This window comes from Triticum aestivum, chromosome 4D, assembly GCF_018294505.1.
Source record: "Triticum aestivum cultivar Chinese Spring chromosome 4D, IWGSC CS RefSeq v2.1, whole genome shotgun sequence".
Lineage (NCBI taxonomy): Eukaryota > Viridiplantae > Streptophyta > Magnoliopsida > Poales > Poaceae > Triticum > Triticum aestivum.
In genome coordinates, this window is record NC_057805.1 from 1,199,613 (window position 1) to 1,227,329 (window position 27,717).

The following is a 27,717-nucleotide window of genomic DNA, read 5'->3' on the forward strand; positions in this document are numbered from 1 at the left end:
AATACTATTTTTTTTAAGTTATAATAACTATTTGAGAATAACAAAAAAAAATTATGCAACTTGCAAAAGGTAAGCAACTAAATAGTACTCTACATGGTCACTTTTGAACAACTAGTTTGATCTACATATATGATAGATTTTTTTTCCCTGTTGCAAACAGTAACAAATATGAGTTCTTCGTCAGGATCAATAGCACAGATGCAGGGAAAATACATCAAAAGAGGCATGAGAGGTTTGCCAATAAATCAATAATAACCAAGAAAGAAAGGCGCACGGTTGATATACGTATATGTTGAACAGCAGTTATTTTCTTTGGTTCATTCTACCAGCTTTCCCCAAGCTCAACCTTTTGCTCACTGCCTTTTAGCTCATTGATTTGCTCAAGTTACGGCATTTTGTCACCCGTAAGGGCAGTACTATATATGTTTTTCAGACATGTTAAGAAAAAAAAAGGAAAAGTTGGACAGCTCATAAACTCATCCAACAACCAATCCTAAAATAAGGTATGTCAAGCAAACACAAATGGGGTGGGCCATTGTTACCTCCTTTGTCGCTTTAGTCCTTCTGAAAGGAATGTCAAATTGGTATATAATTGGGAACCAAGCTTTTGGATAATGGAATCTGCGCAGGCCATTAAGGAGACATGTCAGATTATAATTATTCAACAAACCCAAGCTAAGCCCAGCACGTACCCCACCGCTAGTGCTAGAGTAGCCTCTATAAACTGGAAGGATTGATGATTCACTGCACAAGCTGAAAGGAGCAAGAGTACACTACCAGCATCGATCAGGTAGCAGGAACAATGACAGGGTTTTCCTCTCCATGCGGCGCATGCAAGTTCCTTCGGAGGAGGTGCGTCAATGGGTGTGTCTTCGCCCCGCACTTCTGCCATGAGCAAGGGGCTGCCCATTTTGCCGCCATTCATAAGGTCTTTGGTGCAAGCAATGCCTCAAAGCTCCTCATGAGCCTCCCGGCGACCGACCGCCGCGAGGCTGCGGTCACCATCTCCTACGAGGCACAGGCCAGGCAACATGATCCGGTATATGGCTGCGTCGCCCACATATTTGCTCTGCAGCAGCAGGTTAGTGAGTTCTGCATTAGTCACACCGACTTGAACAACAATTCTATTGCGTTCTGAATTTTCATTTGGTGAACTGCTAATTGCATGGACAGTGATAATATATTAGCAAAACTGATGGCATGCAGTGTTCTCATAGGTTGTAAATCTGCAAGCGCAGTTGGAGTCGCTCAAAGCTCAGGAACCAGTACAAGGGCACACAAATACTTGTTCCGCATCAAGCCCTGAAGAAGACAGTATCAAGGCCAAGGTTATGGCTTATCAGAAAGGGGAAGCTAGGATGCCACAACCAGGACATTCAGTAAAGATTGAGAGCGAGAGCTACTTCGGAAATGACGGCATGGCCTGCACTTCCATGCAATATTCTTCTCAGGATTACAACAGTTCACATGTATACACAACCGGCTATCCGGCGTCATTTAATGATGACAGTATCCACAGTAGCACCATGTTTCCCATTGATATGCAAGAATATCTGCAAGAGAGTGGGTATTATGACACTGAGGGCCACTAGTCGGTTGCCTTTGCATATTTCAACTAGGTGTCACAGCATGCATGTGCTTGGTAACTGCAAAACTACCAGCAGTCCTCTTTTGGTAGTTCAAATTCTAAGCCATGGATAACCATTGTAAAATGTTCCATGAGCAGCCTGTACTAAAATGCTGAATCAAGCAGGGTGTACAAGACATGGTTTTTACTAACTGAAGTATGCTGAAATGCTTCATCGTGCTTTCTTAGCTGTAGTGACTTGGCAAGCCAGGCATTTGGTTTCGTGCAAGCGAGAAACAAGTTCCGTGCTTAGGGAACCACAATTAACATTGTAGTTTGTCGTGTGGCTGGGTGTCCAAAGTCCAAACGATAGGGATCGAAAAAGAAAGAAGCAACATCAACTGGCTGGAAAACGTACGACACTGACTGCAAGGACATGAAACAGCAAAGCAAAACATAACAGTGATGTGATGGTGGAGCTTATGATGGTTATGAGGCATTATGAGGCATTCCGTCCAACAGATGGAGTTCATGATGGATGATACTTGGGAGTGAGGTAGGCGAACCTGACCTAACCTGCACGGTGGCCGGGTTGCATTTTCATAGTGCTGGCAGGCGAGGCATTTCGCCTCCATCTCAGGCTCCGACGCCGGCGATCACCGGAGGCGGGATTCAACGTGGCTGGCTGGCCGGCCGGCACAACACCCGTGGTAGTAGTATGGGCCTATCTACGGGGAGCGGCTATGTCTGTCTCACCTTTTAGAGAGCTTTTGGTTTTTCTTTTCTTTTCTCTGTTTTACTACCTCCATTCCTAAATATATAAGACGTTGGGGCAGTTTCAATTAAACATCTCCAACGTCTTATATTTCAAAATACTTCATTTTGTGTTCAAAAAAGTGTTCATGTAGTGTTAAATAAATGTTTGCACAACTTTAAAAAATGTCGATGACACTAATTTTTTTCTAACATTAAAAAATTCTATGTTTGAAATAAGATACGTGATTTTTTTCTAAAATATTTATGACATGTGGAAATGGTCATGTAATTCAAACACAATGTTTCATGCCATTCAAAAAAATGTATGTTGCATTTAAGAATGTTCATGAGTTTCAAAAATATGTTCGTAAACTTTTTAAAGAAAAATCATACAATGTAACAAAATGAATGCAAAGTTTTAATTTTTTTCTATTATTAAAAAAATCAATGTGCACTTGAATTTTTTTAACACGTATTCAATTTTTTTTGTAAATCATGTATTTGAGTAAATTAATATGTATTTCTTTTTTGCATCGATCTTAATCATGTACTTAAAATGTCTTAAACATGCATAATAATTTTTTATACGTATAAAAAAGTACAATTTGTATGAAAAACTAGACATCAAAACATATATCTGAAAAAATCGCCGCTGCGGAGAGTGATGCCCTCACCGCCACAACCGCGCAACAAACCCTCCTCATGCTAGGGTTCTGCGATGAGCCGGCCCTTCTTGCCATCGCGCCCAACTCTGCCGCCATCGTGCCCGTCGCCACCATCCCCGTTGTGGACGCCCGTGTCATGGCCTCGAAGAATCCAAAGAAGGTGCGCACCAAGGAGGAGATGGCGGTCGAGACGGTGAAGAGGGCTGGCCGGAGGAGAAAGGGGAGGCGAAAAAAGAAGTCGTTGGCGCTGCCCCTGCCGCCCTAGCCGCAGCCACCAAGGCCAAGACCGCCACTACCCCTGTCGTCCTAGCTGCAGCCACCAAGGCTAAGATCGCCGTTGCCCCCGCCGCCCTAGCCGTAGCCACCAAGGCCAAGACCGCCGCTGCCCCCGCCGCCCTAGCCACAGCCACCAAGGCCAAGACCGTCGCTGCCCCTGCCGCCCTAGCCGCAGCCACCAAGGCCAAGACCGCCACTACCCCTGTCGTCCTAGCTGCAGCCACCAAGGCTAAGATCGCCGTTGCCCCCGCCGCCCTAGCCGTAGCCACCAAGGCCAAGACCGCCGCTGCCCCCGCCGCCCTAGCCACAGCCACCAAGGCCAAGACCGTCGCTGCCCCCGTCGCCCCAGCCGCAGCCACCAAGGCCAAGACTGCCGCTGCCCCCACCGCCCTAGCCGCAGCCACCAAGGCCAAGCCCGCCGCCGCGGAGAGTGATGCCCTCGTCTCCGCGGCTGCGCAATAGGCCCTCCTCCTGCTAGTGTTCTGCGGTGAACCGACCCTTCTCGCCGCCGCCGCGGAGAGTGATGCCCTCGTCTCCGCGCCTGCGCAACAGGCCCTCCTCCTGCTAGTGTTCCGTGGTGAACCGACTGATAACCCACAAGTATAGGGGATCAATTGTAGCCTCTTTCGACAAGTAAGAGTGTCGAACCCAACGAGGAGCTAAAGGTAGAATAAATATTCCCTCAAGTTCTATCGACCACTGATACAACTCTACGCACGCTTAACGTTCGCTTTACCTAGAACAAGTATGAAACTATAAGTACTTTGTAGGTGGTGTTGGATAGGTTTGCAAGATAATAAAGAGCACGTAAATAAAAGTTAGGAGATGTTTAGATAAAGAAGCAATAAAGTAAATATAGCGAGTGTGGAAAAGTGGTGGTAGGAGTTGCGAAATTGTCCCTAAGCAATTCACTACGTTACTAGACCGATAGCAAGTATTATGTGGGAGAGGCCACTGCTAGCATGTCATCCCTGACTTGGAATTCTATGCACTTAACATTGGAACTATTAGCAAGCGTCCGCAACTACTAACGTTCATTAAGGTAAAACCCAACCATAGCATTAAGATATATTGGTCCCCCTTCAATCCCGTATGCATCAATTTCTATGCTAGGTTGAAGCTTCTGTCACTCTTGCCCTCCAATACATAGTCCTATCAACATACAACTAACCCTATGGTGTGATCCACGCGCGCGCTCATATGATGGGCACCAAAGGACAGAAACATAACCACAAGCAAATTAAATCAATCATAGCAATTCATCAACAACCGATAGGACAACGAAAATTGTTGGGGAACGTAGTAATTTCAAAAAAATCCCTACGCACACGCAAGATCATGGTGATGCATAGCAACGAGAGGGGAGAGTGTTGTCCACGTACCCTCGTAGACCGACAGCGGAAGTGTTATCACAACGCGGTTGATGTAGTCGTACGTCTCCACGATCTGATCGATCAAGTACCGAACGCACGGCACCTCCGAAGTTCTACACACGTTCAGCTCGATGACGTCCCTCGAACTCTGATCCAGCCGAGTGTCGAGGGAGAGTTTCGTCAGCACGACGGTGTGGTGACGATGATGATGTTCCACCGACGCAGGGCTTCGCCTAAGCTCCGCGACGGTATTATCGAGGTGTAATCTGGTGGAGGGGGGCGCCGCACACGGCTAAAATATCGTATATCAAGTGTGTAGAGAGGTGCCCCCTGCCCCCGTATATAAAGGAGCAAGGGAGGAGGAGGCCGGCCCTAGGAGGGGGCGCACCAAGTGTGGAGTCCTACTAGGACTCCCTAGTCCTAGTAGGATTCCACCTCCCATATGGAATAGGAAAAGAGGAAGGGAAAAAGAGAAGGAAGGAAGGGGGCGCCCCCCTTCCCTAGTCCAATTCGGACCAGACCAAGGGGAGGGGTGTGGCCACCCTTGAGGCCCTTTTCCTTCTTTCCCGTATGGCCCAATAAGGCCCAATACGCATTCCCGTAACTCTCCGGTACTCCGAAAAATACCCGAATCACTCGGAACCTTTCCGAAGTCCGAATATAGTCGTCCAATATATCGATCTTTACGTCTCGACCATTTCGAGACTCCTCGTCATGTCCCCAATCTCATCCGGGACTCCGAACTCCTTCGGTACATTAACATACATAAACTCATAATAAAACTGTCATCGTAACTTTAAGCGTGCGGACCCTTTGGGTTCGAGAACTATGTAGACATGACCGAGACACCTCTCCGGTCAATAACCAATAGCGGGACCTGGATGCCCATATTGGCTCCCACATATTCTACGAAGATCTTTATCGGTCAGACCGCATAACAACATACGTTGTTCCCTTTGTCATCGGTATGTTACTTGCCCGAGATTCGATCGTCGGTATCTCGATACCTAGTTCAATCTCGTTACCGGCAAGTCTCTTTACTCGTAATACATTATCCCGCAACTAACTCATTAGTCACAATGCTTGCAAAGCTTATAGTGATGTGCATTACCAAGTGGGGCCAGAGATACCTCTCCGACAATCGGAGTGACAAATCCTAATCTCGAAATACGCCAACCCAACAAGTACCTTTGGAGACACCTGTAGAGCACCTTTATAATCACCCAGTTACGTTGTGACGTTTGGTAGCACACAAAGTGTTCCTCTGGTAAACGGGAGTTGCATAATCTCATAGTCATAGGAACATGTATAAGTCATGAAGAAAGCAATAGCAACATACTAAACGATCGGGTGCTAAGCTAACGAAATGGGTCAAGTCAATCACGTCATTCTCCTAATGAGGTGATCCCGTTAATCAAATGACAACTCATGTCTATGGCTAGGAAACATAACCATCTTTGATTAACGAGCTAGTCAAGTAGAGGCATACTAGTGACACTCTGTTTGTCTATGTATTCACACATGTATTATGTTTCCGGTTAATACAATTCTAGCATGAATAATAAACATTTATCATGATATAAGGAAATATATAATACTTTGTTATTGCCTCTAGGGCATATTTCCTTCAGTCTCCCACTTGCACTAGAGTCAATAATATAGTTCACATCGCCATGTGATTTAACATCAATAATTCACATCACCATGTGATTAACACCCATAGTTCACATCTCTATGTGACCAACACTCAAAGGGTTTACTAGAGTCAATAATCTAGTTCACATCGTTATGTGATTAACACCCAAAGAGTACTAAGGTGTGATCATGTTTTGATTGTGAGATAATTTTAGTCAACGGGTCTGTCACATTCAGATCCGTAAGTATTGCAAATCTCTATGTCTGCAATGCTCTGCGCGAAGCTACTCTAGCTAATTGCTCCCACTTTCAATATGTATCTAGACCGAGACTTAGAGTCATTTAGATTAGTGTCAAAACTTGCATCGACGTAACCCTTTACGACGAACCTTTTGTCACTTCCATAATCGAGAAACATGTCCTTATTCCACTAAGGATAATTTTGACCGCTGTCCAGTGATCTACTCCTAGATCACTATTGTACTCCCTTGCCAAAATTAGTGTAGGGTATACAATAGATCTGGTACACAGCATGGCATACTTTATAGAACCTATGTCCAAGGCATAGGGAATGACTTTCATTCTCTTTCTATCTTCTGCCGTGGTCGGGCTTTGAGTCTTACTCAATTTCACACCTTGTAACACAGGCAAGAACTCTTTCTTTGACTGTTCTATTTTGAACTACTTCAAAATCTTGTTAAGGTATGTACTCATTGAAAAAACTTATCAAGCGTTTTGATCTATCTCTATAGATCTTGATGCTCAATATGTAAGCAGCTTCACCGAGGTCTTTCTTTGAAAAACTCCTTTCAAACACTCCTTTATGCTTTGCAGAATAATTCTACATTATTTCCGATCAACAATATGTCATTCACATATACTTATCAGAAATGTTGTAGTGCTCCCACTCACTTTCTTGTAAATACAGGCTTCATTGCAAGTCTGTATAAAACTATATCCTTTGATCAACTTATCAAAGTGTATATTCCAACTCCGAGATGCTTGCACCAGTCCATAGATGGATCGCTGGAGCTTGCATATTTTGTTAGCACCTTTAGGATTAACAAAACCTCCTGGTTGCATCATATACAACTCTTCTTTAATAAATCCATTAAGGAATGCAGTTTTGTTTATCCATTTGCCATATTTCATAAAATGCGGCAATTGCTAACATGATTCAGACAGACTTAAGCATAGATACGAGTGAGAAACTCTCATCATAGTCAACATCTTGAACTTGTCGAAAACCTTTTTGCGACAATTCTAGCTTTGTAGATAGTGATACTACTATCAGCGTCCGTCTTCCTCTTGACGATCCATCTATTCTCAATTGCTTGCCGATCATCGGGCAAGTCAACCAAAGTCCATACTTTGTTCTCATACATGGATCTCATCTCAGATTTCATGGTTTCAAGCCATTTTGCGGAATCTGGGCTCACCATCGCTTCTTCATAGTTTGTAGGTTTGTCATGGTCTAGTAACATAACCTCCAGACAGGATTACCATACCACTCTGGTGCGAATCTTACTCTGGTTGACCTACAAGGTTTAGTAACAACTTGATCTGAAGTTTCATGATCATCATCATTAACTTCCTCACTCATTGGTATAGACGTCACAGGAACCGTTTCTTGTGATGAACTACTTTCCAATAAGGGAGCAGGTACAGTTACCTTATCAAGTTCTACTTTCCTCCCACTCACTTCTTTCGAGAGAAACTCCTTCTCTAGAAAGGATCCATACTAAGCAACGAATGTCTTGCCTACGGATCTGTGATAGAAGGTGTACCCAACTGTCTCCTTTGGGTATCCGATGAAGACACATTTCTCCGATTTGGGTTTGAGCTTATCAGGATGAAACTTTTTCACATAAGCATCGCAACCCCAAACTTTAAGAAACGGCAACTTTGGTTTCTTGCCAAACCACAGTTCATAAGGCGCCGTCTCAACGGATTTTGATGGTGCCCTATTTAACGTGAATGTAGCTGTCTCTGATGCATAACCCCAAAACGATAGTGGTAGATCGGTAAGAGACATCATATATTGCACCATATCTAATAAAGTACGGTTACGATGTTCGGACACACCATTACACTGTGGTGTTCCAGGTGGCGTGAGTAGTGAAAACTATTTCACATTGTTTTAACTGAAGGCCAAACTCGTAACCAAAATACTCTTCTCCACGATCAAATCGTAGAAACTTTATTTTCTTGTTACGATGATTTTCGCTTCACTCTGAAATTATATGAACTTTTCAAATGTTTCAGACTTCTGTTTCATTAAGTAGATATACCCATATCTGCTCAAATCATCTGTGAAGGTCAGAAAATAATGATACCTGCTACGAGCCTCAATATTCATCGGACCACATACATCTGTATGTATAATTTCCAACAAATCTGTTGCTCTCTCCATAGTTTCGGAGAACAGCGTTTTAGTCATCTTGCCCATGAGGCACGGTTCGCAAGCATCAAGTGATTCATAATCAAGTGATTCCAAAATTCCATCAGTATGGAGTTTCTTCATGCGCTTTACACCAATATGACCTAAACGGCAGTGCCACAAATAAGTTGCACTATCATTATTAACTTTGCATCTTTTGGCTTCATTATTATGATTATGTGTATCACTACGATCGAGATCCAACAAACCATTTTCGTTGGTGTGTATGACCATAGAAGGTTTTTTATTCATGTAAACAGAACAACAATTGTTCTCTAACTTAAATGAATAACCGTATTGCAATAAACATGATCAAATCATATTCATGCTCAACGCAAACACCAAATAACACTTATTTAGTTTCAACACTAATCCCGAAAGTATAGGGAGTGTGCGATGATGATCATATCAATCTTGGAACTACTTCCAACACACATCGTCACCTCGCCTTTTACTAGTCTCTGTTTATTCTGCAACTCCCGTTTTTGAGTTACTACTCTTTAGCAACTGAACCAGTATCAAATACTGAGGGGTTGCTATAAACACTAGTAAGTACACATCAATAACATGTATATCAATATACCTTTGTTCACTTTGCCATCCTTCTTATCCACCAAATACTTGGGGCAGTTTCGCCTCCAGTGACCAGTCCCTTTGCAGTAGAAGCACTCAGTCTCAGGCTTAGGTACAGACTTGGGCTTCTTCACTTGAGTAGCAACTTGCTTGCCGTTCTTTTTGAAGTTCCCCTTCTTCCCTTTGCCCTTTTCTTGAAACTAGTGGTCTCGTCAACCATCAACACTTGATGTTTTTCTTGATTTCTACCTTCGTCGATTTCAGCATCACGAAGAGCTCGGGAATTACTTTCGTCATCCCTTGCATACTATAGTTCATCACGAAGTTCTACTAACTTGGTGATGGTGACTAGAGAATTCTGTCAATCACTTATTTTATCTGGAAGATTAACTCCCACTTGATTCAAGCGATTGTAGTACCCAGACAATCTGAGCACATGCTCACTAGTTGAGCGATTCTCCTCCATCTTTTAGCTATAGAACTTGTTGGAGACTTCATATCTCTCAACTCGGGTATTTGCTTGAAATATTAACTTCAACTCCTGGAACATCTTATATGGTCCATGACGTTCAAAACGTCTTTGAAGTCCCGATTCTAAGCCGTTAAGCATGGTGCACTAAACTATCAAGTAGTCATCATATTGAGCTAGCCAAACGTTCATAACGTCTGCATCTGCTCCTGCAATAGGTCTGTCACCTAGCGGTGCATCAAGGACATAATTTTTTCTGTGCAGCAATGAATATAATCCTCAGATCACGGTTCCAATCCGCATCTTTGCTACTAACATCTTTCAACATAATTTCTCTAGGAACATATCAAAAATAAACACAGGGAAGCAACAACGCGAGCTATTGATCTACAACATAATTTGCAAAATACTATCAGGACTAAGTTCATGATAAATTTAAGTTCAATTAATCATATTACTTAAGAACTCCCACTTAGATAGACATCTCTCTAATCATCTAAGTGATTACGTGATCCAAAGCAACTAAACCATGTCCGATTAACACGTGAGATGGAGTAGTTTCAATGGTGAACATCACTATGTTGATCATATCTACTATATGATTCACGCTCGACCTTTCGGTCTCTATGTTCCCAGGCCATATCTGTATATGCTAGGCTCGTCAAGTTTAACCTGAGTATTCCGCGTGTGCAACTGTTTTGCACCCGTTGTATTTGAACGTAGAGCCTATCACCCCCGATTAACACGTGGTGTCTCAGCACGAAGAACTTTTACAACGGTGCATACTCAGGGAGAACACTTTTATCTTGAAATTTTAGTGAGAGATCATCTTATAATGCTACCGTCAATCAAAGCAAGATAAGATGCATAAAGGATTAACATCACATGCAATCAATATAAGTGATATGATATGGCCATCATCATCTTGTGCTTGTGATCTCCATCTCTGAAGCACCGTGCTCGTGATCTCCATCTCCGAAGCACCATCATGATCACCATCGTCACCGGCTCGACACCTTGATCTCCATCATAGTATGGTTGTCGTCTTGCCAACTTATTGCTTTTACGACTATCGCTACCGCTTAGTGATAAAGTAAAACTATTACATGGCGATTGCATCTCATACAATAAAGCGACAACCATATGGCTCCTGCCAGTTGCCGATAACTCGGTTACAAAACATGATCATCTCATACAACACATTATATCACATCATGTCTTGACCATATCACATCACAACATGCCCTGCAAAAACAAGTTAGACGTCCTCTACTTTGTTGTTGCAAGTTTTACGTGGCTGCTACGGGCTTAGCAAGAACCGTTCTTACCTACGCATCAAAACTACAACGATAGTTTGTCAAGTTGGTGCTGTTTTAACCTTCGCAAGGACCGGGCGTAGCCACACTCGGTTCAACTAAAGTGAGAGAGACAGACACCCGCCGGTCACCTTTAAGCAACGAGTGCTCGCAACGGTGAAACCAGTCTCGCGTAAGCGTACGCGTAATGTCGGTCCGGGCCGCTTCATCTCACAATACCGCTGAACCAAAGTATGACATGCTGGTAAGCAGTATGACTTATATCGCCCACAACTCACTTGTGTTCTACTCGTGCATAGCATCAACGCATAAAACCAGGCTCGGATGCCACTGTTGGGGAACGTAGTAATTTCAAAAAAAAATCTACACACACGCAAGATCATGGTGATGCATAGCAACGAGAGGGGAAAGTGTTGTCCACGTACCCTCGTAGACCGACAGCGGAAGCGTTATCACAACGCGGTTGATGTAGTCGTACGTCTCCACGATCCGACCGATCAAGTACCGAACGCACGGCACCTCCGAAGTTCTACACACGTTCAGCTCGATGACGTCCCTCGAACTCCGATCCAGCCGAGTGTCGAGGGAGAGTTTCGTCAGCACGACGGTGTGGTGACGATGATGATGTTCCACTGACGCAGGGCTTCGCCTAAGCTCCGCGACGGTATTATCAAGGTGTAATCTGGTGGAGGGGGGCACCACACACGGCTAAAATATCATATATCAAGTGTGTAGAGAGGTGCCCCCTGCCCCCGTATATAAAGGAGCAAGGGAGGAGGAGGCCGGCCCTAGGAGGGGGCGCACCAAGTGTGGAGTCCTACTAGGACTCCCTAGTCCTAGTAGGATTCCACCTCCCATATGGAATAGGAAAAGAGGAAGGGAAAAGGAGAAGGAAGGAAGGGGGCGCCCCCCTTCCCTAGTCCAATTCGGACCAGACCAAGGGGAGGGGTGCGGCCACCCTTGAGGCCCTTTTCCTTCTTTCCCGTATGGCTCAATAAGACCCAATACGTATTCCCGTAACTCTCCGGTACTCCGAAAAATACCCGAATCACTCGGAACCTTTCCGAAGTCCGAATATAGTCGTCCAATATATCGATCTTTACGTCTCGACCATTTTGAGACTCCTCGTCATGTCCCCAATCTCATCCGGGACTCCGAACTCCTTCGGTACATTAACATACATAAACTCATAATAAAATTGTCATCGTAACTTTAAGCGTGCGGACCCTTTGGGTTCGAGAACTATGTAGACATGACCGAGACACCTCTCCGGTCAATAACCAATAGAGGGACCTGGATGCCCAGATTGGCTCCCACATATTCTACGAAGATCTTTATCGGCCAGACCGCATAACAACATACGTTGTTCCCTTTGTCATCGGTATGTTACTTGCCCGAGATTCGATCGTCGGTATCTCGATACCTAGTTCAATCTCGTTACCGGCAAGTCTCTTTACTCGTTCCGTAATACATCATCCCGCAACTAACTCATTAGTCACAATGCTTGCAAAGCTTATAGTGATGTGCATTACCGAGTGGGCCCAGAGATACCTCTCCGACAATCGGAGTGACAAATCCTAATCTCGAAATACGCCAACCCAACAAGTACCTTTGGAGACACCTGTAGAGCACCTTTATAATCACCCAGTTACGTTGTGACGTTTGGTAGCACACAAAGTGTTCCTCTGGTAAACGGGAGTTGCATAATCTCATAGTCATAGGAACATGTATAAGTCATGAAGAAAGCAATAGCAACATACTAAACGATCGGGTGCTAAGCTAACGAAATGGGTCAAGTCAATCACGTCATTCTCCTAATGAGGTGATCCCGTTAATCAAATGACAACTCATGTCTATGGCTAGGAAACATAACCATCTTTGATTAACGAGCTAGTCAAGTAGAGGCATACTAGTGACACTCTGTTTGTCTATGTATTCACACATGTATTATGTTTCCGGTTAATACAATTCTAGCATGAATAATAAACATTTATCATGATATAAGGAAATATATAATACTTTATTATTGCCTCTAGGGCATATTTCCTTCAAAAATCTACTCAGACATCATAGGATGGCAACACATCATTGGAAAATAATATGAAGCATAAATCACCATGTTCAAGTAGAGGGTACAGCAGGTTGCGGGAGAGTGAACTGCTGTAGATAGAGGGGGGAAGGTGATGGAGATGTTGGTGAAGATGGCGGAGGTGCTGGTGAAGATCGCGGTGATGATGATGGCCCCCGGCGGCGTTCCGGCGCCACCGGAAGCGAGTGGGAGAGAGCCCCCCTCCTTCTTCTTCTTCCTTGACCTTCTCCCTAGATGGGAGAAGGGTTTCCCCTCTGGTCCATGGTCTCCATGGCATGGGAGGGGCGAGAGCCCCTCCGAGATTGGATCTATCTCTCTGTCTCTCTCTGTTTCTGCGTTCTCATCTGCTGCCCTTTCACCGTTTCGTGTATACATGGAGATCCGTAACTCCGATTGGATTGAAAACCTTCGCCCAGATCTTTTTTCCAAAAATTAGCTTTCTTGCGGCCGAAGAAGAACGTCAACCGCCTTACGGGGTGCCCACGAGGGTCCAGGGCGCGCCCCCTGCCTCGTGGCCCCCTCGGGCACCGTCTCGCGTTGATTTTACTTCCCAAAAATCATAAATATTCCAAAATAATTCTCCGTCCATTTTTATCCCGTTTGGACTACGTTTGATATTGGGTTTCTGCGAAACATAAAACATGCAACAAACAGGAACTGACACTGGGCATTGGATCAATATGTTAGTCCCAAAAATAATATAAAAAGTTGCCAAAAGTATATGAAAGTTGTATAATATTGGCATGGAACAATCAAAAATTATAGATACGACGGAGACGTATCACCGACCCTTCTCGCCGCCGCGGCTGCGGCCATCACGAGCAAGGTGTCCCCAAGAAAAGGTTTTGGCTCGAGGAGAAACAAAAGGATACGCTCGAGCTAGATGCATGAACTATGGCCGATATACATGGACTACGGCCGAGATGCATGGACTATGATCGAGAGGTGATTTTTGTATGTTGGCATTATGCCGGCATGAACTATGGCTGAGAGGTGTTTATTTTGTATGCTGGCCAATGTCGCATGAATTCTAGCTTCATTTGCGCAATCTAAATAGATGTGTTTGATGATGCAAATATGATTGTTGGGGAAAATCCGGTAAGGCGGACCCAATGGATCAGCCGGTTGGACCCACTCGCAAGATTTACACAAATAAGGGCGGATGGCACCCCCACATCCGGCCCAAACAGACAAAAAGCAGACCAATTCCATGCTCGTTTGTGTGAGGCTACGTACGATGGTGCTATGTTTAAAGTGCCACATAGAATAAATGTTGAGATGGAGGAGAGGGAAATCATAAATTTTCTTGTCTACTCTTATTCAAGAGATGATCTCTTAGCATAATATGTCTCACCACATTTTTAGGAATAGCTAGTCACTGAAGATAAGGCTAAGAGATAAGCATCGTAGACGTGCTTTTATTATGATCTCTAAATTACATACACGGCTTAAGCTAAGACTATTTTATCAACCATTATACATGCCCTGGGACGCGTTGGAGTTGGCCTAAAGCCAAGAGCTTTTTTAGGTCCTTTGTTTTGAAGGTAGATATATATTTATAATAGAAACCTTAGCATTACAAGGCAACCCAAATAGAATAGGAAATTACAGCCAGGTCCCTTGGTAGCCTCATGACCTCGACATCCAGAACTTGCTGGTGGCGCACCGCCACCGCCCCTCGTCTGCTTTGTATTTCGAGCCGACCATCCACGCAGATGGGAAGTCACTCTGCTTGGCCAGAAGGGCCGCCCTGAAGAAGAAGTCATTGTCGAGATTGGCGCCTCATCCCACGAAGAACAATGAACTGTCGATGCCACCGTTGCCGGGGTCACCACTGCTGCCATCCCACATGCCACTAGGCAACCACCTCCTTGACAACACTGGTGCATCAACGAAGGAGCTGAAGGACATAATCCCCACAAAGAGCGGCCACCGTCATCGCCATGCCGACCTCCCGGAGGAACGAAGAACTCACCTGATCTGGAGATCCACGAGCACAAACAGATGAAACCTCCCCGATGAAGTGTCGGAAGACCACGCCCCAAAGGGGATGGAGCGACACCACATCTATTCGTTCTGGTGACACCTCCTCCAAAGGGGCACCGGCAAGAATACTAACTCACTACTGGAAACAAAGAATTTGCCATCAGTCAGCTCTTTCCCGTCTGCTAGCGGACGGCAAAGAAGGCCTTTGCTGTCTGCTTATAAAAAACGGACAACAAAGACTTGGCTAAAGGCAAAGAGCCTAGTTGCCATCAGCAAATTCTTTGCCGTCTGCTAGCGGACGGCAAAGAATCAAAGAGGTGGTGGGGTCCAGTGGAGGCCTAAACCCTAACGGCCCACCAGCCCACCTCATTGCCGTCCGCTAGCTGACGACAAAGAATCTTTGTCGTCTGGCAGACGGCAAAGAATTGACTATGTAATGGCCGTCCCGCCCCCTCCTCTCTCTCTCTCTTCTCTCTCTCTCCCTCCCCTCCCCGACCCCCTGCACCCGACCCCAATTAACCGCCGCGGCCACCGCGCCCCCGCTGTCCCGCCGCCCGGCCACCCCACGGACGTCCCGCCGCCCTGCCCAGGCCGCCCCGCCCCCCTCCCCTGCGGCGGCTGCCCGAGCGCCGCCCCTCCCCTGCAGCGGACCTACTCCACCGGGCCGCCCTCCACCACCACCGGCTGCCCCCTCCCCTGCGGTGAGCTCCTCACCCTTTTTCTGTTTTTTTACTTTTACTTTTAGGTTTATGTTTACTTTACTTTAGTTTTATGTTTAGTTTAGTTTAGTTTAGTTTAGGATTATTTTAGTTTTAGTTTAGTTTTAAGAAGAAGAAGAAGAAGAAGAAGAAGAAGAAGAAGAAGAAGAAGAAGAAGATGATGATGATGATGAAAAAAAAAAAGAAAGAAGAAGAAGAAAGAAGAAGGTTTATGCTGACCATCTAGACCAATGAAATTACTATTCTACTCCCTCCATTCCAATTAAGTGCAGTGGTTTTAGTTCAAATTAAATTTGAACTAACTAAAACCATGACACTTATTTTGGAACAGAGGGAGTAAAGGTTTTCTTACCTTTTGCCCCTGTACAAATGATCCTTATTTCCTATTGCTTGAGTGGTCAAACCAGCTGTCCTATTGCATCCACTTGTTACATGAGCTGTTTACGATTCATCACATTTGTACTGCTCACCTCCTAGGAGGTTGTTCTACCTTTTCCATGAAATGAAATGCAAAGGTCCTTTGCGTTTTCTCGAAAAAAAAATGATTCATGACATTTCACTTGTTACATGGTGCTGGCTTGTGCAGAAAACTGGCCTCCTCCATTTACTGCTACACTTTGCATTAATAGTTTGGCCGTGCTAATTAATTCTAGCACTGGGTCTGTCCTTTAAGTTAGGCCATGATGAAATAAAACCATGATATTTCTTTGATGGCTCTGATTAAGACGGCGTGATGAAGGAAGGAGAATCTTCAGAAATGGGTGCAGATGATGTTAAGCCAGAGGCAGCAGCATCTTGGAGCACCCACAAAAGTGATGTCAGGAGCAGAGTATGTGTTCTTTCTGAAGAGGCCACATTGTCTGAAAGCTCAGAAAGTGAAGGAGTTCCTACCGTCTGACCGATGCTCCAAGATGACAGTTAAGTAGAAGAGGTGACAGATGCTCGGAAGCAAAGATCAAGAAGAATGAAGATGATGCCAGACAGAGCCGGTGCCAACCAATCCGCGATTTTGCGGTGCCTGTTACCTTATGCGAACCGTATCGTATGATATACAGTAGGTGATCAAAGGCATAATGTATTTTTTGCCTGACAATGCATGATGGATCGATCAATCTTTTCAGGGCCGTGAGGCTGCGGTCACCATTATCTCCTATGAGGCACAGGCCAGGCTACATGACCTGGTATATGGTTGCGTCGCGCACACATTCGCTCTGCAAGCCAGGCATTTGATTTAGTGCAAGCGAGAAACAAGTTCTGTGCAAGTTTAATACTATCTGAAATGGAAGTTCATTTCACACATTCCAAACCAATACGAAGTTTAATATCTGATTCAGTCAGTGTAAATCAACCAAATGCTACCTCTGTAGCAAACCAATACGGAGGAAGTAACTAGTTAGGGTCATGCCACTGGTCAAAAGGCACAAGGCAAGTCTCCTGTTATAATAGATTTACTTTAATTAGGAGGTGTGGTATGCAAACCCTACTTAGCAAGATGGCGGCCATGTTTTTGTGGATTAGGAGGGGGCATTCCGTCCAACTCATAGTGCTGGCAGACCAGGAAGGCATTTCGTGCCCAATCAACCGGTCACCGACATCTAAGGCCCGGACGCCGGCGATCGATCGCCGGAGGCGGGATTCAACCGACCCCCCTGCCATGAGAAGTGAAATAGAAAAAGGCTTACTATAACTCTGAACATTTTCCTTCTACTCCCTCCTACGTCCGTATGTAGTCCATATTGAAATATCTAAAAAAGAGTTATATTTAGGAACGGAGGGAGTACAAAGAAAAAGTGATGTTCCCACCGTTTTACTTTAACTCCAGAGGAGTCAATATTTACTAACTACTTCCTCCGTCTCATAATATAAGACCCTATTACATTCAATATGCTAATCAACATTCATACTTTCTCAACTAGTTCAGCCCCTCAACTCTAATACCAAAAAACGTTGGTCCCCTGACTGTCAGAACAGTCTACATTTGGCCTATAACTCCACGTAAAGTTGTTTTCTTATGGTTACACTGCACAGTTTCAAACGCAGCAAGATTGCAGGAATATAAAATTCATAACAGTTGTAATACTCTAGAAAATTTTGGAACTCAGCCACAAAATTCAAGAAAAAACTTTGAACACGATAAAACATATTCAAGAAAATTAACCATGAATACTCGTAATTTCACCTAATTAATAGTTCTCCCACCCCCTTGTTTTTTTCTCATTTTCTTTTCTAGGTTTCTTTATGTCTCGTAAAGTACTACTTTCGTGGTTTTCCCGTATTTTTATTCCTTTTTCCCATGTTTTCTTTTAGCCAGTTTATTTTAAAAATAATACAAAAACTTCACCATTTTGTTTTCCATATATGTAGTTTTCTATTTACCCCAGTTTTATCATGATTTTTATGTAGGAACAAATACTAAATCTTGTTGGTTTTAAGAAGTGAGAGTCTATATACATTTTGTTTTTTGCGGGAAGAGAACCTAGCTCACTTAGTGGGGGAAGAGAGTGTATAATTCTACCATCTAGGTTCAAGCCCTAGGCATGAATCTGAATCACAATCGTATTTTCATGAATTCTCTTATAAAAATAAAAAATTATCTATATGGTTTTGGCACTATCGAGAGACCATAAGTTTTATTTCCATTCCCTGCTCCCGTGACCTCGGCGACGACCGATGTACCGTGAAACCATGGACAATTTCGCCTAATTATTAGCCATTTTACACGAACCGGGACTAAAGGCCCACGTGGCCGCTGTCTGGAGCTCCACCTTTAGTCCCGGTTGGTAAAAGGTATTTTTACGGGAAAAAATTGAATTTTTTTTAAAAAAAATTTTGATTTTCAAATTTTTGAATTATTTTCCAATTTAATCTCTAATCACCCCTCATCACTGCTCAATTTAACCTCTAATCTCTAATCACCCATCATCATTCCAAATCATCTAACTTCCCGGCCGTCACCCATCCTCTGACTACTCCAGCCTGAGCACGCTTAACTTTCGGGTTCTATTCTGCCTTGTTTCCAAGTCTGCACTTGTTGTTTACCTGACAATAGAAAGATGTCAATCCTATTAACCCTCAGGAGTTTAGCTTGAGCATGAAGTCACATGTTTCACTGTTTGAGTTTGAAACTATTATTCTAAAAAACAATAATTATTTAGTAACACTAATATTTCTTCAATAAGTAGTTTGACCATAGTTTGACCAGATTTGGCCAAAATTCAAAAAATGAAATAATTATTTAGTAACACTAATATTCTTGAATAATTATGTAGTAACACTAATATTTCTTGAATAAGTAGTTTGACCATAGTTTGACCAGATTTGACCAAAATTCTAAAAAACTATAATAATTATTTAGTAACACTAATATTATTGAATAATTATTTAGTAACACTAATACTTCTTGAATAAGTAGTTTGACCAAAGTTTGACCTGATTTAACCAAAATTTAATTTTTTTTTGAAATTTGAGCTTAACTTTTTTTCCTTTTAGAATTTGAGGATTCTAAAAATTTGCAAACAGGCCGTAGGCCATCAAAATCGGATGCGGATTTTTGTGCTGAACATTTTGATATATTATACGGTTTTTTTCTGACATCGTATGCAAAAGTTATAGCTGTTTTACATTTTCCCTACACTTTTTGCAAAACATGTCCAAATTTAAGTTTTTAAATTTTCCTAACTAGTACATGTAGTAACATAACTACATCTGGAAGGATTTTAATTTTTGAAGTTTTTATCATTTTTTTTAGCTTTTACAAAACTGAAAAGGCGATCCGGGGGGGGGGGGGGGTAGAGTTTGAAAATGGGACCTTTAGTACCGGTTCGTGCCACGAACCGGTACTAATGCCTCAAAACCCATTAGTACTGGTTGGTGGCTCGAACCGGGACTAAAGGTTACCTTTAGTCCCGGTTGGTGCCACGAACCGGTACTAATGGGCATCACACCCTTTAGTCCCGGTTCGTGGCACCAACCGGGACTAAAGGTCCCATTTGAACCGGGACTAATGCATGTACGGTGCCCTAGCCGCTCGAACCGGGACTAATGCTCACAATCGTCCCGGTTCGTAATGCAACCGGGATTAATGCTCTTTTCTGGCCGAACCAAAGCCCTGTTTTCTACTAGTGTGCTATTTCCCCTCAAATTTCCTCATTTTCTTTTCTCGGTTTCTTTGCCTTTTGTAAACTTCTACCTTTGTGGTTCTCCCGTATTTTATTATAGTTTTTCCAAAAAAAAATATTATGTTTTCCCCCTGTTATTTAGCTAGTTTATTTTAAAAAATATAGAAAAACTTTAGCTTTTTGTTTTTCATATGTTAGTTTTATTTACCTTAGTTTTTTCATGATCGCTTATGCAAGGAAGAAGACTAGCTAAATCTTGATGCTTTTAAGAAGTGGGAGTCTAGGTCTTTTTTTATTGTAGAGAGAGAGCCTGGCTCAATTGGGGGGGGGGGGGAGGGTGTGTAGTTGCACTATCTAGATTCAAATCCTCCTAGGCATGAATCTGAATTCGCAATCATATTTTTTGGGTCCCCTTATTTTTTAAAATAATCTATATGGTTTTGGCACTATCGAGAGACCAGAGGTTTTCTTTCCCTCCCCTACTCCTGTGACCTGGGTGATCAAGGGCGGCGGGCGATCTATCCTCCACCCTTGCGAGACCACGGCCCCCTCTCCCTTCGTCTGTACCTCTGGCGACGGAAGTGGGCAAGGACCCCAAAGCTTCAGTCCCTTGGTGGTAGAGTTAGGAGTAAAGTTAGGTTATGTCTTCGATCGGTGGTGGCAAGAAGATGGCGTCAACGTCGATGTGGAATAAGATCTTCATGTCTTTCCATTGTGTCCGTGGTGGTTCTTCATATTCTCAAGGTTTGTTTTCTTCATTTACAAATTTGTGTCAATGGGGCAATCCTGTGTAGCAGACAATGTGGTCATGTGTCTTGGTCCTCCGTCTCCAGTTTAAACCGACGAAGGTTGGCCAACCTTGGCCTTTTCGATATGTGTGTGTGTGTGTGTGTGTGTGTGTGTGTGTGTGTTCCTGACTTCGTATGACCGGCCCTAGGGCGTTCTAAATGCCTTCTTTGGCATTTTCTTCTGTAGGCTTGCTGACATGCATCTTCTGGTTTGCATCGGCAATTTCCCAACCGCCGCTTCTACAAGCTCATGAGTTTATGAAAGTTACCCTAAAAAAATGAGTTTGCGAAAGTTTGCCTTATTGAGACCGAGGCCCCGAAATGGCAACGAGCTTTGCTCAGGGCGCGCTGCAAATGGATGCAGGAGGAGGAATACTTGGGCACCCCAAAAACATGAATGTATTTTAGAATTTCTGTAAGGGTGTTGTTGTCACGGTCTGTGCTACTTAATATATGGCCTTTGCCTTTTCAAATCAAAAAGAGAGACCAGAGATTTCCCGCAATGAAATTAATTTAAACTTTGGCAATAATTGAGAGACCAAAACATATTTTTCTCCTTCCATCTACCCATACATATGTCGTCTACCTGTTCTAGAACGTGTTAAAAGGAGAATGGGTAACCCGCAACAGAAGAAAAAAGAGAGGATGGGTAAGCTGTTCCTCTAGCAAGTTGTGCTGCTTTTAGCATGATCGGGTACACGTGTCGAGTTAAGGAGCAAAGCTTACTCTAAATTAACCAAGCAGCAAGATTGATTACATAAACAAACCATGCATGACGATGATGGCCAGGATCATCGATCTTTGATTAGTAGTTGCTAGTAGTGTTACTTGGCAACTTGTGCTTAGGACCACCACTAATAGAGCCAAATGGAATCTCGTCACTACTTCTCAGTACTTTAAATTAACCGGGGATCAAAGCTAATTGAGACTTGCATGTTCATGTAACATCACTAGAGCCCAAACCCCCATGCCATTAGTAGATATATACTAGCTAATTCATATTTCTTTTCTTTATTGCCGTGCCCGCCAATTCTTATTATTAAACTCTATATCATCGATCGTGTTAGGTGTCTAGCATGGAACCTGGATTTTGGTTTGTTCTTTGAAAGCCCTAGCTACTCTGAGATTTATGTTTGTTCTCTCTAAAATGCAAGTTTTCCAGGGTAGTGTATTGTAGTCTCCAAACATGTAGATCACATAAAAATAATTGTAAAAGCATATTTCGTGATGAGTTTAGTACCATTAATTTGGTGTTTTAGATGCTACTAGTTTTTCCTTTTTACTATGTCGTCAAATTAAAAACGTTTGACTGGAAACTTCTACAGAGATTTGCATTTTAGATTATATTTAGTATAATATTAATTAATTACTGGAGAGAAACTCAAGACCATGTTGGTATAGTAACATCAGTTGATTCTGCTCCCCCCTCTAGATCCTAAGGATGGCCACTACTTGCAAGATCGAGGGTTATTACTACGGAACAGAGGGCGAATGATTGTGTTGATGTAACTCTAGCTACAGTTCAAGTTGATGGCAATAATAATGTGTAATATATAGGTTGATCATAGGTTTACTCTGTATTTGCCAAGGATAAAAGTGAACGGTGCAACGATGGCATGATCAAGATGCAACGACAGTACTAGAGGAGAAGCAGAGGAGTTCGAATGAATGGTAACATAAAACTCATGCAAGAGAAAGCAAAACAATTACAACCAATAATAAGTGTATCTTTAACAATGAGTAAATTCTCAATGAACGTAACCTGCTCCAAGAGACACAAATTTAGACATCTCTTGACACCTGTCGTCACAGAGTCGTCAGTCGAATTGGTGAGTGACGTCGATAGGTGATTTTGATTTTTTTTCCCAACTAAAAGTGATCTTGAATGGTTGACAAGAAACATCCATGTGGGTGGTACTGGTACACGACAGTATGGTAGCCATAATGTACAGAGGATCAGCCCTAGCTGTTGGGAACCGTACTTAGTCTAATCAGGGGATTAGTTTATTTAATTAACAAATAGGACAGACTTTGGAAGTGTCCGAGCGATTTAATCAACAACAGTAAATCATACGACCACATGATTATTTTGACATAACAAAAGCATAATGCAAGTTACTTCTACTATATATATATATATATATATATATATATATATATATATATATATATATATATTAGTAGTAGTATTATTTCTAGTTATGCACGTGTAACTCTTTTCGATCATGTCTCCTTGATGTGATATTTTAAGTTAATAAATAAATATAACTTATTGAAAACCCCTTTTAAGGACTTACGCATCTGTATACGGATAGTCATCAACATGAGCTTACATCAGTATGCATCGAATTGAGTGTAGCTCAGATGGTTATGTTTCTTGTGGAGGAACCACCGAGTTGAAGTCCTGGACTTGGCATGGGTGATCACATTTTGCTAAGTTTATTTCAGGCATTCTGGCGATGCACAAGATGATGTTCTTGCCAACTACGAGGTGCCTCTGGCCACTTCGTCAATCTCAAAATTTGCTGGTTCAGTCTCTCAAAAGTGCTCATAGGAATGTTTGTAGATGCATGTATGTGAGTGTCTGTGTTTGTACAGTGTTTCTAAAAAAAACATGTTACACATGAACATGGGAAGTCAAAAGAAAGAAATGCATGGTTTTATGTAAAGTACATTAACCAGTTCAAATATCTTTGACACACATCTACAATAGTATTTGTAATTGGAAAACGCTGGTATTTTGAACCTAGCAAATAAGTGACAGCTGTCCATTCGCACAGAGCCCAGATAGGTGGAAGAGGATAAATCAAGCTACGTATACCTACCTACGCCAGCAGGCATGCAACGAAAAATAAATGTAGAGCGTGCATGCGTTCTTGCAAGGAGCCCTAATCTCCAACATACTCCCTCCTACCCAGCCTAAATGCACTCGTCCCATTGTAAACTATAAATACACATATATATATATATATATATATATATATATATATATATATATATATATATATAGTATAATCATTCCCACCAACACCACACCAAATAATGGTCTTCCTCGGCCAAACTTTTTATACGAGTATAATACATGGTCATATTTGATTCCAAAATAGTTCCAGGATTTTTTTGACCTTTTTTGAATTACTAAATTATTTTTGAATATACCACCGGGGCCGGGGGGGGGGGGGGGGTACCTGAGTACTCCTAATCCGCTTCCATTCTATCATTTACTTGGATTGATGACTATTTCCATTTTTCTATACAAATCAGAATATATATCACGACATTGAGAAGTATATGTTCTATGTTACATAAATAAAGCGGTTGGTTGGGTTGGTAATATATGTCAATCCACATTTGATGGTAGGATGGTTTATTTTGAAGTATATACTTAGCGTGATGGTAGGATGGTTTATTTTGAAGTATATACTTAGCGGTAGCTATAAGATACCTTGATCTAAGAATGGAACTGTTCTACTAGCCATGGGCCAGTTTGATAGAGCCTAAATGCCACATCTGCCGGTGGAATACATAAGAATTTCGCAATTGTAACATGCTTATACATACAACATGAAAACCCCAATGGAACCGCTCACGAAGTGGGATATTTTATATAAGGTTGCAAAACGAAAGAAAAATTACCTCTCTTCATCCAACCAGACGAGAAGCGCGAGTCATCAAGTTTCCACTGCCTGGCGAGAGTGCATTAGAGCCCACATACTTGTTACGTAGAAGATCTTGACAAGACCCACCGTAGATCTTTGTGTATATACCGTAGATATTTCTAGTTCGATCAACAGTCATTGTCATTTTTTCTTATACAAATCAGTGGAGGCAACGTATTCAAAATCACCCCATAGAAGATCTTGAATAACCCCATAGTAGATCTTTGTGTATACACCATGCATAGATTTTATTTTCTACTTGGATCGACGGTCATTTTCATTTTTATATAAAATTCGGTGTAAGCCTACGTATTCAAAATCACGGCGTTGAAAAGTATACCTTACATTAATTTAACATGAATAAACCGGTTGGTGGGGCTGGTAATATATGCCAATCCACATTTGATGGCAGCAGGGTGACTCATTTTTAAGTATACATACTTAGAGGCAGCTAAAAAAATGGTACCAATAGTGGTCCATGCAATCATACAAAGTATTTTTTGTATGTGGGAGTTGTACTCCCCACCACGTTACCCACTGTAAAATATAGGTAAACCAAGTTAAAGGGGTGCACACTTAGCCTTAATTTTCTGTATGTAAGAAGAACAAATGCCATGTACACATACTGATATAGTACTAGTATACATACGTATCGATCGATCTATAGTGAAGTTAATATTTTGATAACTGTAGTGAAGTGAATTAGCTTGGGGGCAGGTGTGGAACAAGTACAACTAGAAGGTACCCATCAACGCTAACACACCTCATGCATCCCTCCATGACAAATCCTGCTTACTCAGCTTGCAGCAAGCAAGTCTTCCTACCCCTCTTCTACCCTCTAGCTAGCTAGCTTTCTCGATCCCCCATATATACAACACACACCAGCAAAAAGAAGGAGCAGCCAAAACCTCATACTAGATCTAGCTAATTCTAGATCTTCCTGGTTTGATTGGTTGCAATTTCATGGCGCACAAGGTACTCGATCATATATTTCCTCTCCATCTCCTAGATACTAGATCTCAGGTTCATCGATCCCGGCCCCTTTAGTTCCATGCATCCTCTTCTTGCTCATGAAATCAAAAGATAACAAGGAGAGCTGTTTCCCAATCCCCACACACATCATATTCTTAATTCTGTAAACAAGTATCTATCACATGCATGTATGGTTGCTGCTAGTTTTCTTCCATTTGATCTCTTAATTTTGTGTTGACATGAAGCTTCTCTGATCTTCATTTCATTTGTATGCAGATCCACGGCATCATGGTGAAGAAGACAACTAATTAATCAAGAAAGCTTTGCTAGCCACCAAGAAGAAGAAGAGAAGATCAAGAAAGGAAGCACAGATCAGTTAGGTTAGGTGGAGATGGCCAACAGGTGGTGGGACGAAGGCCGGCTGACGGAGGCGCCGCCTTCATCAGGCCTCGCCGGCAACCACAACCACCAGCAGCAGCTGGAGGACGCCATGGCGGCTCCCAAGGTGGACGGGGAGAGCAACCACAGCGGCGGAGGGAGCGGGCAGGAGCAGGACGACGAGCCCAAGGAGGGCGCGGTGGTGGTGCCGGCCAACCGGCGCCCGCGCGGCCGCCCCCCGGGCTCCAAGAACAAACCCAAGCCGCCCATCTTCGTCACGCGCGACAGCCCCAACGCGCTGCGCAGCCACGTCATGGAGGTGGCCGGCGGCGCCGACGTCGCCGAGTCCATCGCGCACTTCTCCCGCCGCAGGCAGCGCGGCGTCTGCGTGCTCAGCGGCGCCGGCACCGTCGCCGACGTCGCCCTGCGCCAGCCCTCCGCCCCCGGCGCCGTCGTCGCGCTCCGCGGCCGCTTCGAGATACTCTCCCTCACCGGCACCTTCCTCCCCGGGCCCTCGCCGCCCGGGTCCACGGGCCTCACCGTCTACCTCGCAGGCGGACAGGGGCAGGTGGTCGGGGGCAGCGTCGTGGGCGCGCTCACCGCCGCCGGGCCCGTCATGGTGATCGCGTCCACCTTCGCCAACGCCACGTACGAGCGGCTGCCGCTGGACGACGCCGAGGAGGATCACCATCAGCTCGACGCCACCCGCAGGCACGGCGCCCCCGGCGCTGGTGCTCCACTTCCTCCGATGATGGCCGGCGACCCCTCCGCCGCGGGGATGCCGATGTACGGCGTGCCGCCGAACCTGATGCCGGGAGGTGGCGGGCACGCGGCGCCGGAATGGGCGGCGCATGTACGGCCGCCCTACTAGCTACCTACCTGCTAGCATCAATCAGTCAGGACTTCAGGAGTCGTCCATGTGTCGACCTCTCCGAGCATCATCAAGATCAGATCTTCAACAAAATCCATCCTACCAATAACTAGAGAACTTGCATTGCATATACATCTAGCAGCTGGTAATTAATTAACTAGAATCTCTGCTTAATTTGCTTTGCTTATTATCTGTGAAAAATCATCTGGAGTTACAAATGTATGAGGAATTATAAATTAGCTCCTTTTACTGCCTGCAGATATGTTAGTGATTGTATGACTCTTATATACTCCATCTCTCAGATTATTGTGTGCATATATATCCTACATAGTTCACAAAGTTCCTTCAACCTAACTAGATATTCAGGGGAAGAAGGAATGGTGAATATATATAAATAGTTTGTTTCACGCAATTGCATTTCAGTGAGCACAAGAGCCTGACATTGCTGAGAAATATTGATAAATGAATTCCACATTTCTCGCAATGATGTTACAAGATTAACCAGTTTTGCTTGGGCCGATAGATCAATGTATACAAGATACTTATGAAATTTAATCTTATGTCTACTTAAACTAAACTTTACTCGAGTCACTTTTTTAGCAAATTTTACTCGATCGACATTGCTCATCCTAGGGTTACATGAATTTCTTCCCACATTTCTAGCACAGTTTTGACAAGTTGATATTGCCATGAGTGCATGAGGTGGCCACGTGTGGTCATTTCATCAGGTTTACGGTCCTTTTTGATTCGCATGATCCCCCAAACATAGCAATACAGAATTAATACATGAGAACTAGGTACAATTACATGTTTTTTTTATACATGAATGTATAGCAAAACGCATAATTCCGTCACATGGCACGGGGTTTGTGGTGGTTTTGTGGATATCTTTGTCGTGAGGAAGATCCTTTATTGGATTGCCTTTTTTGTAAGACGGTTCGCCCAACATTGCTGTTAAGCTTCGCTTGGTATCGTTAAATATTCAATAATACTCCCTCCATTTCTAAATATAAGTCTTTTTAGAGATTCCAATGCGGACTATATACGGAGCAAAATGAGTGAATCTA

At 43.4% G+C, this 27,717-nt stretch overlaps 2 protein-coding genes across 3 annotated transcripts; both read left to right on the forward strand.

Moving 5' to 3' along the window:
• The first annotated feature begins 777 nt into the window (after positions 1-777).
• Positions 778-1,749, forward strand: LOC123095554 (LOB domain-containing protein 14). The gene is made up of 2 exons (XM_044517051.1): positions 778-1,081; positions 1,218-1,749. The coding sequence occupies exons 1-2, from the start codon at positions 803-805 to the stop codon at positions 1,590-1,592; spliced, it is 654 nt and encodes a 217-aa protein (XP_044372986.1). The 5' UTR covers positions 778-802; the 3' UTR covers positions 1,593-1,749.
• Positions 1,750-25,189: 23,440 nt separating this feature from the next.
• LOC123095556 (AT-hook motif nuclear-localized protein 20) lies at positions 25,190-26,908 on the forward strand. 2 transcript variants are annotated; one of them, XM_044517053.1, is made up of 2 exons: positions 25,190-25,404; positions 25,678-26,908. In XM_044517053.1, exon 2 carries the CDS (start codon positions 25,793-25,795, stop codon positions 26,648-26,650), a length of 858 nt encoding a protein of 285 aa, XP_044372988.1. In that variant the 5' UTR covers positions 25,190-25,404; positions 25,678-25,792; the 3' UTR covers positions 26,651-26,908. The 2 variants fall into 2 exon arrangements, with proteins under 2 accessions (XP_044372988.1, XP_044372989.1); XM_044517054.1 differs by lacking the exon at positions 25,190-25,404 and adding an exon at positions 25,429-25,589.
• The last annotated feature ends 809 nt before the right edge of the window (positions 26,909-27,717 follow it).